The sequence below is a fragment of the Trifolium pratense genome, unplaced genomic scaffold, assembly GCF_020283565.1.
Source record: "Trifolium pratense cultivar HEN17-A07 unplaced genomic scaffold, ARS_RC_1.1 scaffold_60, whole genome shotgun sequence".
Taxonomy (NCBI): domain Eukaryota; kingdom Viridiplantae; phylum Streptophyta; class Magnoliopsida; order Fabales; family Fabaceae; genus Trifolium; species Trifolium pratense.
In genome coordinates, this window is record NW_025721046.1 from 282,462 (window position 1) to 301,095 (window position 18,634).

General features: G+C 30.9%; 1 protein-coding gene across 1 annotated transcript; it reads right to left on the reverse strand.

Moving 5' to 3' along the window:
• Nucleotides 1-1,610: 1,610 nt before the first annotated feature.
• Nucleotides 1,611-3,077, reverse strand: LOC123901250. The gene has a single exon (XM_045951589.1). The coding sequence runs from the start codon at nucleotides 3,075-3,077 to the stop codon at nucleotides 1,611-1,613; it is 1,467 nt and encodes a 488-aa protein (XP_045807545.1).
• Nucleotides 3,078-18,634: the final 15,557 nt, after the last annotated feature.

The window sequence follows — 18,634 nt, forward strand, 5'->3', positions numbered from 1 at the left end:
TATAACCTTGAGCAACAAGTCTTGCTTTGTTGCGAATTACCTTACCATTTTCATCCATTTTGTTTCTGAAGACCCATCTAGTTCCAATGATAGAATGGTCTAAAGGATTTGGTACTAGCTTCCAAACTTCATTCTTCTCAAATTGTGAAAGTTCTTCTTTCATAGCAATTATCCATGATTCATCAGTGATTGCTTCTTCTATGGATTTTGGCTCAATTTGAGAGATCATAGCTAGATTGTTCTCATCAACTTGAAATGATCTTCTGGTTCTTACACCTTCTGCAGTGTCACCTATTATTTGTTCTTGAGGGTGATTGCTTACAACCTTCCAAGTTCTAGGAGGTTCTTGTGGTGGTGATTCCTGTTCTATAACTTGTTCTTTTGATGAGTTTTGCTCATCTTCATCATCTATTTCTCTTACACATGATATATCATCAAATTCATCAAATTTTACATGCATGCTTTCTTCTAAAGATTTTGATGTTAGATTATAAACTCTATATGCTTTAGAGGTTAGAGAGTATCCTAAGAAAATTCCTTTATCAGATTTAGAGTCAAATTTTCCTAGATTATCTTTAATATTTAAGATGTAACAATAACACCCAAAAATGTGAAAATAAGAGACATTTGGTTTTTTATCTTTCCAAAGTTCATAAGGTGTTTTGTTTAAAACTTTTCTTATAGACATTCTATTCAAGATATAGCAAGCAGTGTTGATAGCTTCAGCCCAAAAGTATTTTTCAACATTGGATTCATCTATCATAGTTCTTGCCATTTCTTGTAAGGTTCTATTTTTCCTTTCAACAACTCCATTTTGTTGAGGAGTTCTTGGACAAGAAAAGTTGTGAGAAATACCATTTTCATTGAAGAATGATTCAAAATAGGAGTTTTCAAATTCTCCACCATGATCACTTCTTATGGAAATGATATTTGAACCTTTTTCATTTTGAACCTTTTTACAAAAGATTTTAAAAGATTCATCTTTACTTTTTAAAAACAAAACCCATGTGTATCTAGAGTAGTCATCAACAATAACAAAGCCATAATTTTTACCACCTAGACTAGTAGTTTTGACAGGTCCAAACAAATCTATGTGAAGTAATTCAAGAGGTCTTTTAGTTGAAATAAAGTCTTTAGGTTTAAAACTACTTTTGGTTTGTTTTCCTTTTGTACAGCTTTCACATAATTTATCTTTGTCAAAACTTATCTTTGGTAATCCTCTTACTAGATCAAGTTGAGAAAGTTTTGCAATTGTCCTCATATTTACATGTCCTGCCCTTTTGTGCCAAATCCATTTATCCTTTTCAAGAGATACAAAACACGACTCAACAGGCAGTTCATCTAGATATATGACATATACATTCTTTTTTCTTGATCCATTAAAAAGAGTTTTTCCAGTAGATATTTGCTTAATTTCACATGTATGAGTTTTAAAAATTACTTCAAGACCATTATCACACAGTTGACTAATACTTATTAAGTTATGTTCTAGACCCTCTACATAATGAACATTTTCTAATTTAGCAGAATTAATTTTACCTATTATACCTTTACCTTTGATACTAGCTTTTTCATTATTACCAAAGGTAACGGTTCCTCCTTCCTTTTCCTCAAGGGAAAGGAAGCTGTGTCTGTCTCCGGTCATGTGCCTCGAGCAGCCACTGTCCAAGTACCATGGCTTTTTCTTGACTGCTAGCAGACATTCCTGCATTTGAGTTTAGTAAGACTTTTGGTACCCATAGTGTTTTGGGTCCTTGATGGTTAGTGTTTTTAAATGGTATTTTCTTATGAGGTGATCTTTTGTATGATTTCTTTTGAAAATAGTTTTGGAGATTATCTGGAGAATGATCTTTTACATGGTGTGTAGATCTTTTCTTAAAGCAAAAGTATCTTATATGTCCATGTTTATGACAGAAGGAACAAAATAGTCTTTTTATTTTTTGATCCTTTTTAGGTAAGAAATTTTTATCATAAATTGTTTGATACGTTTTAGAACCTATTCCATCTTTATCAACAACTCTTTGTTGAACTCCTATAATATTTTCAAAAGTTTCAGTAGCTTTCACACATTTGGTTATGTCTTTTTCTAAAACTGAAACACTTTGTTTTAGTTCTAAGTTTTCTTTTAACTTATAAACTTTATCTAGATCATGCTGAGCTTTTTTTAAAGTTTCTTCTAAAATTTTATTTTTAGTTTTATATTCATCTTTTTCTTGAATTATTCTAGTAAGTTCAATTTTAAGTTGATCATATTTTTGAGCAGTAATTTGTGAATCATATAAGAGATTATCAAATAATTTTTCAGTTTTCATGCATGATGAACAAGGTTCAAGGTTTACCTCATCAAAGTCAGTTCTTGTCATTAGGCAAACATTTGCTTCTTCTTCTTCTGGTATTTCTTCTAGATCGTCCCATGTAGCCATCATAGATTTGTAGGGAGGTTTTCTTTGCTTTAGATTTGGACATTCATTTTTGTAATGTCCAGTTTGATTGCATCCGTAGCATTTTACTTGGCTTAGGTCAGCTTCATTTCTTCTTGGTGGGAATGATCTTTTGATTTGATTTCTTCTCATCATTAGCTTTTGGATTCTTCTCGAGAGAAAAGCCATTTCTTCCTCATCGTCTTGTTGAAGATGATTCTCTTCATCACATCTTATTTCTCTTTTTAAGTTCTCTTCTACTTGTGATTCTAGAGCAATCATTTTGTTCTTTGCTGGTTTCTTTTCTTGAAGTATTGCTTCATGAGCTTTTAAGGATCCAATGAAATCTTCCAGATCCATTGTTTTGAGATCTTTTGCTACAGTTATTGCAGTTACTATGTGTCTCCATTCTTCTGGTAGACATCTTAGTAGCTTTCTTATTCTCTCATGTGTGGTATATTTTTTACCAAGAGAATTTAGCTCATTTATGATAACTGTAAACCTTCCATACATTTGATCTATAGTTTCACTGTTACTCATTTCAAACAGTTCAAACTTTCTTACTCCTATGTCAATCCTTGTTTCTTTTATGTGGCTGGTTCCTTCATGGTGTGTTTGAAGAGTGGTCCACATATCTTTGGCCGTCTTGCATTCCATGATCCTGTCATATTCTTCCCTGCACAAAGCACTTTTAATAAATAATTGAGCTTTAGTGTTCAGTAGTACCCTGTCAGATTCTTGAGTTGTCCACTCAAGCTGTGGTTTTGGTGTGAATGAGTCTTTGACCAGTGGAGCATAGTCTCCAACTTCTACTACAGCCCACATATTGATATCTTGTGACCTAAGAAACAATTCCATCTTGTCTTTCCAGTAGTAGTAGTCATTTCCTTCAAAAAGAGGTGGTCTATTTGATGATCCTCCTTCTGAGATGAATTTTGCAGGTTTAGACATTACTTCCTTCCTGAATCTTTTCCTCAAGCACTTGTTAGATGCTTAGCTTTTAGAGGCAGTGCTCTGATGCCAATTGAAGTAACAAAGTTTGTCACAAGAAAGGGGGGTTTGAATTGTGACCCTTTAAAAATTTAACTGCAAAACAATTTAAGCACAATAACACACTACGATAGTAAATGGTTAGATTAACTGGAGAACGTTCTCCTCGAATGTAAATGCAATATAGTGATTAGTGTGAGTTAGTGTTTGCACAAATAAAAGAGTAAGGGAAGAGAAGATCACACAAAGAATTTATCCTGGTTCACCCCTTAATAGTATGGGCTACTCCAGTCCCCACTTGCGTGAGATTATCCACTATAATCTAGACCAAGATTACAGAAAACTTCCCTTTGATCTAAGCCCAGATCAAAGAACCCTTTATGACCTAAATCCAGATCACAAAGTATCCAGCTATAACCAGCTGCTCTACCTCAATCAATTATACCCAATTGACTTGAGATAATCCTAAGGTTTTTTTCAACAATTTCTTTGGATCTAAGCTTATACACCTAACCGGATGTGAAGCTTACAAATTGATACACTCAAAGTACTCTACAAATATATGATCCTAGATTTCAAAAGAGCTTTAGAGTAAGAGTGAAAAGGAGAGCTTGTTTGAATGTATTAGATTGCTTTGTGTGCTTGAAGTTCTTGCTCTTCCAATTAAACCAACGTGCTATTTATAGATGGAGATGCTCCTTTGTTGCTTGGACATCACACATATCCGTTGTGAGTGGAGAAATAGCCGTTGAGAGACAAACAAACCAGCCCATGTGATTCTGTCCTTCAGATGCTTCAGGAGACCGTTCTTCTCATGGTCTCTGACAGTTACTTGTACTTGTTGGTCAGAAATATTCTTTGGCCAACTGTAAATGGGTTGTCTCTGAGTGTATATCCGTTGCAAATGTATTTCCCATGTGGGAAAATAAGATTTGAATTCATTTGGATAAGATTGCCACCTAAGTGCAGAAACTGGGAGATCATTCTCCAGGACGTTGGAGACCATTCTCTGAGATGGTGTGGATAAGGTCCAACGAAAATATAGCTGTTGCAAGTTGTTGCAAGTTGTCAACCAGCTGTAAACTCTTCATCAAAGGCATAGAGTAGCCACTGTTCACTTGTCCTTCAAAGGACACATGAATAGTGAGATAAGTACTATTTTATGGGAGAGTGTAGCCACCCATGTCATAAGCTTGTACTTTGGATCAGATATGAACCTTCATTGCAAGCTGTATGTACTTGTTGCTGAGTTCTCATTGGTCTAGATTAACTTCTTTAATGATGTCCTTGGAGAACATAAAGCCTTGTTGCAAGATGTGAAGTTATTATTCCTTAAAGAAGCTTATTCGAGTAAGCTCAAGAACCAAAATCAATTCCTTGCCTTAAATGACTTATTTGCACTGTTATGATCCTTTAATAAGTCCAACTTAAAAGTTCTTTCTTGTCTTGTACCAGTTGACTTGAATAAGTGCTTATGCTTTAGAACACATAAGTCTGGAGACCAATCTGAGATCATTCTCTTGAGGCAGATTTGTCTAAAACGTGCTTGATTCTTTTCTTATGAGTGAAACAAGGTTAATTTAATCCATTGCATCTGTTCTTAAATTAAATCACTCAAGAGCACTTGTTAGATCACAAAATGATCAGAATCAAATTAAAATTTAATTAAGGGTTGTTATCTTTAAAACATCAAAATAGGATTTTGTCTCAACAGTCATAACTAATTTTGTGAATTCATCGAGGTAGAGTAATTGTAGTTGTAGGGAATAGACACCTCTACCAAATAGTTAGAATTAAAGGATTCTACGAGACCTAATCGCCATACTGTATATCTTGTCATAAGAAAAAGATAGAAATTATACTTTTAAGGAAAAAATGCAAAAATATAAAATTAAAAAAATGAGTTAGGATAAAAATTACAATAAATATAAAATGTATATATTTTACATAATGAAATACTGTAATATAGTATTTTTATTTAAGTGTGATTACGTGAGAAGTGTAAATACTTGTTCATATAAATATTTTTTCCAAAGTTAGAGGCGAGCCATGAACTGTTCCCAAAACAAGCACTGGAGCCATCACAGGCTACGTACACCTACGTTTTGTCAGAAAACAATTCCATACTTCTCCTAGTAACTTAGCCTTCTTAAATCATAGCCATTGAATTTCTAGGTTGTAAATTAATGGCTACTATTACATTTGGGCATGATACACAGTTTTTATTCTTTGTGTATACTAAACGCCACCCAACTTGGGCTGCGGGGTTGGCGCAACTTGTTTTTATAATTATAATAATAAAATAATAACATAATGTAAGAAAGGTAAGGGATACTTCCTAGTTCCTACTATTCTAAATATGGCGCAGTCTAGCGTGGGTAGTTAGTCATATCTCTCATCAGTGAAGAGTGATTTTCAACCATTAGATGTGTTCAAAAATAAAGGAACGGCTGCGATGTAGTACATGCAAATTGTTGCTACAGTACGTTTACTAATTATTATTATTATTATTATTATTATTATTATTATTATTATTATTATTATTAATTAACCATGTGTTGGTTAAAAAGTCGCAATTCATTCATTTATAAAAAAAAAATTCACAATTCATCAACACCCCAACTTCACTTTCTTCAACCTTTTGATTCACCGCCTCATCTCTTCAATCTTCTCCCTCATTTTGTTACCATCGTTGTGACTGTGAGTTCAGTCTCAAGCTTTTGCCTTATGAACTACAAGATCCACACATGCAGTTTTTTTGGGTTTCAACTATTTTGAGTTTAATTTTATTTTTTTTACATAACTATTTTGAGTTTCATTGAACTGCAACAATCTTAGTATTAAATTTTCTAGTAATTACTTCCCCTTATTCTCCACCTGCATTTTTTTCCTTCCGCCACTAAGTTGTTGTTCGTTTTGAGACTTGTTTTTTTTATCTAAGTTTTAAGGTAAAGAGACCCCAATTTCACCTAAACGAAACTGAATCTGAATTTAGAAAACCCATCATTGGGTTTTATCATTTTTGCGTTAAAATTAGATAAGACTTGAAGATGATGATGTAAAAAAAAAAACTTGAAGATGATGAAAACAAAGTTATAAAAAACAAGAAGCTATAAAGATGGGGATTAGACGGCAGTCAGAGAAGTGGAGACGAAGGTTGCCAGTGGTGTGGTGATGATGAAGATTGGCGTGAACTGAACGCGCGGATTCACCGTTTCAGTAAAAATAAACAGATTAAGTAATATTATATTACTAAAAAAATTACAAAAAATTAAGAACCGGAACAACCTCCAATACCCAGTTAAAATCACTCTCTCACGGTGAGAGACATGTCTCATTGACCCACGTTAGAATCCGCCTCTAAATGTAAGCAAAATTACTTATATTTAGAATGTGAGAGAATAGTAATCTAACCATAAACTTGAGATTTGTTTGAATTAATTTATTTTTAAATTTATTGAAAATAGTCAATGTAAATAAATAAATTTTTAAATTGTTTTACTAGTAATAGACTCGTGCTATCGCACAAGTCATAATGTTACGTCGATATTTGCAGTTACATTTTGCTAATTAAAATTTTTTAAAAAATGAATTTATTTAATCAGTATTATGAGTCAGTAGTATAATTTGTCTCATGTATGATAGTGATTTTGGATACCAAAAATATTGAACTTTTAATAACAAGAATTTGTCTCATATATGATGATTAAATTTTTTATCAGTGATAGTTTATCACATATATGATGATTAAAATTTATGTCAGTTAGAATTGCCCCATATATCATAGTTAGTTTGAAATTTATATTAGTTAGAACTTATCCCATATAAAACAGTTTTTTTATGAAATTTTTATTAGTTATAACTTGTGTCACATATGATAATTATTTTGAATTTTTCATCAGTGATAATTTATCTCGTGTACGATAGTTCAAATTTATGTCGGTTATAACTTACCCTGTAAAAAGTAATTTTTTTTTGAAAGTTTTATTAGTTATAACTTGTCTCACATATGATAATTTTTTTAAATTTGTATCAGTTATAGTTTATCTCGTATATGATAGTTAATTTTTTTTTTGGTTGATTGTGATAGTTAAAATTTATGTCGGTTATAATATAACTTATCCCGTGTAAAATAGTCTTTTTGAAAATTTTATTAGTTAGAATTTATCTCACATATGAAATTTTTAATGGTCACATATTCTCATCATCCATAATTATTTTAATGGCTCAAATTAAAACTTCAAAATGAATACGCTTTGAGTTCACCATAAGTCATGTCTTGACTGTGAAACAAACATAGTTTCCGTATGTGAACAATATGTATTGCCATAAGAGACCATTTAAGATGCTTCCCTTCTATTGATAATTTATGATAGCAAGTAGCAACCACAACTTATTCAAAAAATCCCTTATATTGATAATTATTTTAAAATTTTGATCAGTGATAATTTATTCGGTATAAGATAGTTATAATTTATACATCGGTTAAAATTTATCCCGTGTAAAATAGTTTTTTTTTTAAAAAATTTTATTATTTAAAACTTGTCTCACATATGATAATTATTTTGAATTTTTTGTCAATGATAATTTGTCCCACATACGATAGTTAAATTTTTTGTTTAGAGACATTCAATTGAATAAATTTTTTTTAAAAAAAACAATTGAATAGAATTTTGAATAAGTGAAGAGAGGGAAAAAAATTGAATTTGAAATTTGGTGTCATACATTAGGAACCGAAATTTGAAGAAGTTAAAATAGTCAAAACAGTGATGTCACATGTCTTATGGTTCATTTGTAACTTGAAGTGTCATTTTCATGTGATTGGCTTAGATGACTTGGTCCAATCTCAATGATACATTTCATTTTCACTCACAAAATGTTATATGGCTTAGATGGCTTGGTTAGTTATGTACTTTTAGTTTAGTTACCAAATTTTTTGACATCAATTGTCCTTACTTTTGACACATGTCAGCATCTTAAGTAAGGGAAATTGAGAGTTTTTCAGAACAATCAACTTTCTTATATAGATTAGATACATTTTTACTAATAAAAATTGTATTTTGATCATAAGCTATTCTATCATAAATTACCTAGACAATCTTATGAATAATACATTAAAATTTATTTATTTACATAAGTTATTTTTCATAAGCTAAAAAATAAATCAATTCAAACGGTCTCTTGATCTATTTGAATTAACTTATTTCAGTTTAAGTTTATTTCAACTTAGTGTTATAAATCATATAATAATATAGCTTATGAAAAAACAACTTCAGAGAATATATAAAAACAATTTATCTATATTTAATCTTTTGGTGTAAAAATAACTTATATATAAATTTATACACAAACATTTATCATGATGATAAATCGTAAATAAATCGTAAATAAGTTATTTATTCAAACGAGGCCACTTAAAAAGGAGAATGGCTGAATCGACCTTTTCTTTCGAGTATTGAGTTTAATGTATTGAATGATGATGATAACGCATTTCTTTTGGAACCATTTGGGGAGGAGGAAGTACGAGAGGTTTTATGGAGTTGTGACGGCAACAAAAGCCCGGGACCGGATGGATTTAACTTCAATTTTTTTAAGGCTTGTTGGACGACAGTTAAGTATGATATTATGGAATTTTTGAATGAATTTCATCATAGTGCTATCCTTCCCAAAGCCATCACAACATCTTTTTTGACTCTGGTTCCTAAAAAGGACCATCCTCAGGTATTGGAAGATTATAGACCGATTTGTTTGATTGGTAGTTTGTATAAAATTCTCTCAAAAATTCTGGCTAATAGGCTGAAGCATGTGATGGGGAAATTGATTTCGGGATGTCAATCTGCTTTCCTACCTTCGAGACAAATTCTGGATGGGGTGGTTGTTATTAATGAGATAATTGATTTGGCTAAGCGAAGTAAAACAGAATGTATGCTTTTCAAAGTTGATTTTGAACGAGCTTACGATACAGTCAGCTGGAGTTATTTAGAACGCATGATGATTAAAATGGGGTTTGCTAAGGGATGGCTGAGATGGATGAAGGCTTGTGTATTCGAGAGCTCAATGTCAGTGTTGGTGAATGGAAGTCCGACGGCGGAATTTAAGGTTAATAAAGGATTACGGCAAGGTGATCCTCTTTCTCCTTTTTTATTTTTAATAGTAGCTGAAGGTCTCACAAGGTTCGTTAAAAAAGCTGTCGATATTGGAAAGTTCCATGGTTTTAAGGTTCATGACAATCTCCAGTTTCAAGTAATTCAATTTGCAGATGACACGGTGTTAGTAGGTAACGGTTCATGGGATAATGTGTGGACTATCAAAACTATATTGAGGGGTTTTGAACTTGTTTCAGGAATGAAGATCAACTTTGTGAAAAGCAAGCTATACGGACTCAATGTTGATACACTTTTTATGGAGGCAGCCTTCAATTTCTTGTTATGTAGTTCAGAAACTATTCCATTCAAATTTTTGGAGATACCGGTGGGAGCTAATCCAAGAAGATTATCTATGTGGAGGCCAGTGGTAGATTCCATGAAAAAACGGTTAAGCAATTGGAACGGTCGTCATCTTTCAATTGGAGGTAGAGTAACTTTGATAAATTCCGTGCTCTCTAGTTTGCCGCTATATTTTTTCTCTTTTTTTAAGGCACCCAAAGGAGTCATTAAACAGCTTGTAAAAATACAACGTAATTTTTTGTGGGGTGGAGGTTTGGATGAGAAAAAATTATGTTGGATTAAATGGGAGTATGTGTGTTTGCCAAAGGAGAAGGGAGGTTTAGGGGTGAAAGATTTAGAGTTGTTTAATCATGCTTTGTTGAGTAAATGGAGGTGGAGATGTGTTGGAAATATTGATGTGGTATGGTATGATCTCTTGAAACATCGGTATGGTACAAATTTTAGTAACTTGCTGAGCTGGGACGGTGTATATCCGGGTTCTAAAGACTCAATTTGGCGGCGTGATGTGGTGAAGACGGGGGAATTAGACGGCGAGTTCTGGTTTTGTAAAAATGTGAGTAGCATATTAGGTGATGGAAATACTATTGGATTTTGGAAAGAAAAGTGGTGTGGAGAGGTTCCTTTTCGACATCTCTTCCCTAATTTATTTTGTAAGGAATCTGATCCTAATATTGAGGTAGCTAAGCGACTGATTGGTAATAACACAAATAGACAGTGGTGTTGGTCTTGGCGTGGTGAATTAACGGCAAATGAAGAGGAGGAATTGCAGGGTCTGCAACATTTACTTCTTGATGTGGCGCTGGTGGGAGAAAGCAAGGATAAATGGAGATGGATACCGGAAAGTTCTAGACAATTTTTTGTAAAATCTGCTTATTCTTTGATGATGGATGAGAGAGTTATGCAGGGTTTAAACCCTTCGGTGTTAACAACTTTGCAGTCTCTTTGGGAAAATGATATACCTTCAAAAGTAGGTGTCTTTGGCTGGAGATTGCTACTCGAGAAATTACCTACAAGAGCAGTCCTTGCTTCTAGAGGTATTTTAACTAATCTACATGAGTTACCTTGTGTTTTTTGTTTCAATGAGGTAGAGGACTGTCCACATCTCTTTTTCAGATGTCATTTTATGCAACAAGTTTGGAGAAGAATTTTTAATTGGTTGGGATGTGCTTTTTATCATTATGATGTGGGGTGGAAGCACTTCAATTTCTTTGGAGATATTGTGAAATCTAAAAGGGGATTAAAAGTAAAACATTTGATTTGGCTCGCGACAACGTGGTGTGCTTGGAAGTTAAGAAACAACATTGTTTTTAGGGGAGCTATAGCAGATTTGGATTTGTTAGTAGATCAAATAAAACTCATTTCTTGGTTTTGGTTCATAGGCCGTTCGGGTAGATTTAGCACTTTCTTGTATTCTGATTGGTGTGCTAATCCCTTAGAATGTATTCTTAATATCTAAGGGTTTTTATTTGTATTGTAAGAATTTGAGTACTCCTTATACTCCTTACTAATACAAATTTTGATTATCAAAAAAAAAAAAAAATTACCCAATTGTTAAATTGCATATATAGCATGCCCCAACTGCGGTATGTTAATATGAAAAGTAATTGGTCTAATGAGTAAAAATACATAAGAGCACATCCAATAAAGGTATCTAAGAGAGTTTCATAGACTAATGATACCGTATCTTAACTTTTTTATTATTGGAGTTCCATGACGTGGCACAGAAGGTATCAAAACTGATAATACCGGTACCTTAAATAAGGTACCGTATCATCAATTTAATATTATTATTATTTTTATTTTTGGTATATAAATCCAATTTAATAGCTTCCATATATGTCAAAATATTATTGTTTGTCATTAATGTATGAGAGCATCCACAATGGAGCTACTCATTTTTGAGTACTTAAGTGGGCTCCACATGTACACATCATTCATTTATAATTTTTTTAATAATAGTACATAATAAGTATTCAATCCCTCCAACTCAAAACCTCTTTAAAAGTGCTAAATTGGTCCCACTAGTAGCACATCTATTCAATAACTCAACATCATTTTAAATGGGTTCAACAAAAATTATTTAGGTACTATGTCTTATTGTAGAACTAGTACCTATTAGGTACAATTTTGCTTTTACTCCAATGGGAGTACCTATTAGGTACTAGTACTTAAAAATATAAGTACCACCATTGGAGATGGTCTGATACTCAACAAGTGGTATTACCATTGGAGTAAAATATATATGAATTGCATAAATATTACATGACATTGTATGGATCACTTGTTAGTAATGTATGATACCCAAAGTGGTATCACCATTGGAGATGCTCTAAGTGTAGCTTTCATATAGTTGCAGCCCTTCTTTTTATTTCAAGAGTTCACAATTAACGTAGGTCCCGTTCGACAAAATTAGCTATAAGCTAGTTTTAAATATCAATTTTAATGGGATTTTTCGGGAGAATCCTAATTAAAAAAAAAAGGTTATAGCTCTAAAATTAATAAATTATTGGTTAAAAAATTTATAAAATAAAAATTTGTCTTAAAAATACAAATTTATTAGAGTTCTTAAAAAATTACTCATTAGAACTCAGAGCAATGTCTTTCATAAACATAAGTACTGCAATGAACACGTAAATAATTGGTTAACTTGCATTTTTGTCTTCCTAATTTTATCAAACTTGTTATTTTTGCTCTTAACTTTTAAAATAACACTTTTAGTCATCTAATTTTCACAAATTTGTAATTTTGATAATTTGGTTAAGTCAACGCACATGTGACAAGTGACTCATATGCACATCAGTGTGCTCTGCCACGCAGACAATGAGACACGTCATGTCAGCATATGTGGCAAGTCATGTTGATGTGGCATGTGAGTCATTTTTCATGTGGCAAAACATGCTGATATGACATGTAAGTCACTTGCCACATGTGCGTTGACTTTGTCAAAATCAGTGAGGCCATCATTCTGATGTAGCATGTGTGTCATTGTCCGCGTGACAAAGTATGTTGATGTGATGTAAAATGTGAGTCAACTGCCACATGTGAGTTGACCTTGTCAAAATCAGTGGGGGTCATCCTTTTGCAAAAGGGATAAAGTTAGGGAGCTAAAATCACAAGTTTGTGAAAGTCAATGGGTCAAAAACTTTATTTTAAAAATTAACGGACCAAAATCAGGAGTCCAAAATCCAATTTAGTCTAGATATTTTTAACTTATAAGTGTGCTAATTAAGGGGGGTGTATTGGATTGGGATTTCATGAGACAATTTTGGCAAAAAAAGTCTTGATGATTTTATGAGATTTTGTTGGACTATATTGATTTTGTGAGATTTTAAAGACTTTTTTACAGAGACTTTTTTACAATCAAGATTTTTAACACATGATTTGAATGGATTTTGAGAGATTTTTTTCAAAAAACTTTTTACAATCAAGATTTCATAATACTTTATATATTAAGAAACTTTTGTATATTAGGCAAATTTTAAAAGAATCAATAAATTTTAATAAAAGAAATTATATTTTTTTGGGAATCCAAATTTTTAAACAAAAAAAAAAGCCTTACATTTTTTTCACGTATATGTTTCTAATCACAAATAAAAACCATTATCACCATTGATGGGAAAAGAAGCAGATGAAGGTAACGAAAAAAAATTTGCCGTAAAAAGTTGTATTGAATCAAAAGTTTGTAAAAAAGATGTAAAATTTATTAAAATATTTTTTTGCAAAAAAACATATTTGATAGAAGAAGAAGAAGAAGAAGAAGAAGAAGAAGAAGAAGAAGAACTGATATAATGATGATGAAAGTAAAAAATCTTGGAGAGTTTGAAAAAGTCTCAAGTCTTTTGGTGAGATTCTTGAACAAGTGAATAAAGAAAAGAAGAAGGAGTGCAGTGATGATGAACTATGAAAAAATAAAGAAAAAAAAATTTGATACAGTGATGATGAAAATAAAAAGTCTTGGAGATTTCAAAAAAGTCTCAAGGCTTTTGGTGAGATTGTTGAAAAAGTCTATCAAGTGTATTTTCAACTAAAAAGTCTTTCAAAATCCATTCCATAGAAGAATCCATCAAAATCGGTAGACTTTTGAATACCAGTAAACATTTTAAAAGTAGTACCAAATCTAAATTGAATACCAACGGATTTTATTGCCCTGAAAAAAAAATTATGTTTGTCTTAATTGAATACCACAAGATTTATTTAACTTTTGTAAAAGTCTTGATTGAATACTTCAAGATTTTTTTGTCATAAAAAAGTCTTTTAAAATCTCATGAAATCTCAATCCAATACACCCTCCTAAAAGAAAGAGTGTGCTAATTTTTAACTTATAAGTGTTAACATTTTTGCCATGAAAGACTAAATTTTATTTTGTGACATAAAAGATTAACTTTTAAGAAATATATATATATAACTGATTAAAACTTTAAATTAACTTAACGAACTACTAAATATTTTATCTTAATACTTCATCCGTCTCAATATATAAGATCTACTTTAATTAAATGTACTATTCATTTATATTGTTTTGACAATATTTTTTTAATAACATATAAATGTAAACATTAGCACATGAGATCTTGTTTGATTTGTTTTGATGAGTATTTTCAAAATATACAGTTTTTATAATTTTTATAAGGTGAATTCTTCGGTACACGTATTATGTGGAGGTGTACCGGTACACCGCTGAGGTGGTTAATAGGTGGCAATCATTTATTGCGGATTTTGTTTCTTTATTAAGTTTTCATCATTAAATATTACTTTTTAATATTTATAAATGTATCATTCACATAAATATAGTCATCAATCATGTTCCAGAATAAATCAAACATGCATCAAATATTTTAATCTAGATTGTCACATTTTTTTAACAAGATTCAAATAATTTAATATTATTTAATATCCTTTAAAATAATATAATTTTAAGTATTTGAACAACAAATGATATTTTCTAAAAAAAAAAAAACGTATGATTTAACCATTAACACATATAATTATTTTTTTGTACAAAAAAACTTAAATTTTTTAATATACTTAAATATTTTATTGTAATAGTAAATCTAACTACTTGATATTAAACTGTTAGATTGTCGATATTTAAATTCATAAATATTTTTCATTTCAATTTGGTCAATTTAATTCCTTAGTTCTTATGATAGAATTGGTAGAGACCTAATTATCAGTTCTTGATAAATAGGTTTTTTGAGTAACAATTAATCAAACTAGTTGATATTGAGGCGTTTATATTGTCAAAAATTTGAATCATATGTGTGTCATTCCAATTAGGTGGTATTGAATTGTTTCAGAGAAATTTGATTTCCCTAGTCACAGTTGTTATGTTTGTATCAAAATTCTTTCTGCCATCATTCCATTTCGGGTATTTACAGAAATCCTGCGAATGGTACCGCAATCTGTTTGACTAACCATTAAATTACAATTTCTAAGTATCTATTGTCCAACATCCCAATTTAGTGATTTTGAAGAAGTGGTTTACCGAATACGAATTTTTCAAAATTTACAGTTAGACTGAAAGTTTATATCATATAAATCATCCATAAAAAAAATTTAGAAAAATTGAAAATCATTTGATATGTTATAAACTTTCAATCCAACAGTGGATTTTGTAAAATTCGTATTCGCTATAATGTTATTCATGACAGGTCCACAATGGACCGCTTAATGAAGTGGTCCATATTAGAATTTATCTAGATTAGAATTAGAACCCCCCAACAAACAGTCTCCTTGAGCTTAGCTCAGTTGGTAGGGACATCACATTTTAAATGCAAGAGTCGGGGTTCGAACCACGGACACTCCACTCACTCATCTTGTTAAAGTAATAAAAATAAAAATAAAGATGTAAAACAACATCCCAACTTTATTCTTTAATGTCATTCAACATCTTTCAAAAATTAACAAAAGTTAACAAAAATTAACATCTTTCAACTTCGATCTTCTTCAAAAATACTACATTTCTAAGCAAAAATCAACATTATCTTTCAACTTCGATTTTATTCAACGATACTACCTTTCTAAACAAAAGTTAACAACATCTTTCAACTTTGATTTATTTCAAAAATACTACCATTATAATTATACTTACTTTCATTAAGGATTTCTAATTTTCTCAATCAAGTCGTTCAATATCACCTAATTGAAATAACAATAACTTATGAATTTAAATTTTGACAATCAAGCATTTCTAGAACAATATAAAAAGTTTATTTACAAAACTATAGCATTTTTCAAAATAAAATGAATTAAATATGAGTTTTTGAAATCAAAATATGAAGATAAAAGTAACAAATATTTTGACTTAAAAATCACATTGAGCTTCTTATTTTTGGATAAACATTTTATAATGCTCAATACGTATTTGCAAAATTATGATAAATACATCAACTTAACAACATGACGATAATTGCATACATAAACAATTTGTAGGGATGAAAGCATGACATTTTTTTATGAAGACAAAAAATTAAATTTAGTAATTTTGCAGAGAAAAAAACCTATTTAACCAATAAAATATTAGAAAACACTAAAAATTAACCTTATTACAATAATATATATAAACATATTAAGAATTATAAGTTTTTTTAAAAAATAAAATAAATGTATTTTAATAATTATATCTATTAATGATTCAACCGTAAATATATTAAACTTTATAAACTAATAATATTAAAAAATGGAAAGGTAATAATATTGAAATATTAAAATCACCATTGGATGCAATAATAATAATAATAATAAGTTGTTAAATTCATACGTTTGTTTTTTTTTTTCCAGAAAATACCATATGTTTTTCAAAAAAAAAAAAAAATACTAAAATCATATTATTTTATAGGATATTATAATATTTGAATCTTTAAAAAAGTGAAAATTTAAGTTGGAAGATTTGATGCATGATTTATTGTGGAACATGACTAGTGATTACATTTATGTGAAAGATATATTTGCAAATATTTAAAACTAGTGTTTAATATAGAAAATTTAATAAAGAAACAAAATCTGCATTAAATATTTGCCACTCGTTAACCACGTCAGCGGTGTACCGGTACACGTCCACATAATACGTGTACCGAAGTGTTCACCAAAAAATATTATTCTTTTGTGTTAATCTCAAATATGTAAAATATGTTGTAATTATACTTTCTTTTATATGTAGGATTGTGGGGAATTTATGACTTTTACTTATATAATTATTATGAATCAAATATTTAGATGAAATTCTTAAAATTAATTACTTTTATTATAATTTAAGTATGGAGAATGTTAACTTGTGCCCTTAAGGCACATATTAAGGAAGCAAAAATAGAAATTATTAAATGCTAATTTGTGCATTTTGACTTTTGAAGCATTAAATTTCTTGTATCATTAAATGATGAATTTCTATTTTGGTATATCTTAACATGTGCCCCCTAGGGCACATGTTAACAAGACCCACCCTTTAAGTATATAAATAATATATATTATTAGTTTAAAACCATCTGATCGATCCGAAAACCTTAAACCAATAAATATTTGTGCATTTGTGGTTAAAATTGTGCCCGGGCTTAACACCATTTCTGGCTCCGCCACTGCTAAAACTTGTCTAGCACCGAGCTTGAGGATAGAGTATAAGGGTTTGAAAGAGATGAGAGCTCGAACCATGCGAGAGAGAGAGGAGTCTCTCCAGTCCATTTGGGTTGAACTAAGTTTCCTTGTCCATAACTGCTAACTTGAAGGGAGGTGTTGTTGTGTCGGAGGAGGAGGCCGCTGCTTGAATTGCCAAGTGACGCCGTGTTGGTGTCTGTGCCGTTGCGGTGGCGATGCCGTGCGGATTGATTAATGAAGAGAGGTTCTGAAGTGGGGAGGAAAGAGCCATTGTGTGTGTGTGTGTGAGACTGGTACAGACAGTGGCAACCACAAACACATCCTATGTCTAGGTAATGGATAAAGGCAAATTCTAGCGTGAGGCCACAAAATTGGCCTCTCATTGATAAGATGGCCACCGTGGCCAATAGAAAAGTATGTATACCGTATACTTGTTCAAATGCCACATAGGATTATATGGTACATATTATTTATTATGCATCTTCATGTCCATTAATATTGTAAATAAGTCCCTATGATATTAAAAGTTACATAATTATCTCGATCTTTATATTGTTTTATTAATTTTAGTTGTTATTGTTAAAATCAATTGAAACAATATCACAACAACATCATCATTTTCTGTTCAAACAAATTGCTTATTTCATTCCTATTAAAAAATAAAAAATAATCTCTTCTTCTTCCAATATAATGTTCACAAATAAATCAAAAAAAAAAAAAAAAAAACTTCTTCCTCATCCTGATTGATCGGATCTGATTTATTAAAAGAAGTTCATGGTGTAGATGGTTGAAGGTAGTGGCTGGAGTTTTTCTTGACTTGAGTTATCTTTTCATGAAAAACACGTAAAAAAAAAAAATACGAAAATAATAGATCTGAGTTAATTATCAATCGATAAAATGAATAGATCTGGATTTAACGTTGAAAAATAAGAACAAACATACCACTTCATCAACGAATTTGTTGATGTTCGCGTAACTGCCTTGCTAAACTGTTAAGTTTTTGAAAATTTTAATTTTAGGTTTTTTGTTTTAGACCATTTGAATCAAAATTAAAATCATAAGTGTATTGTAAATGGTTTTTGTGATGTTTCTGGATAATTAATTGTTATTTTCGCCGTTTAAATGGACATGATACTGTCGGGTTTTAAGCTTGGATCGCGGTTCTGAAACTGGTTTGAATTGACCCCGACT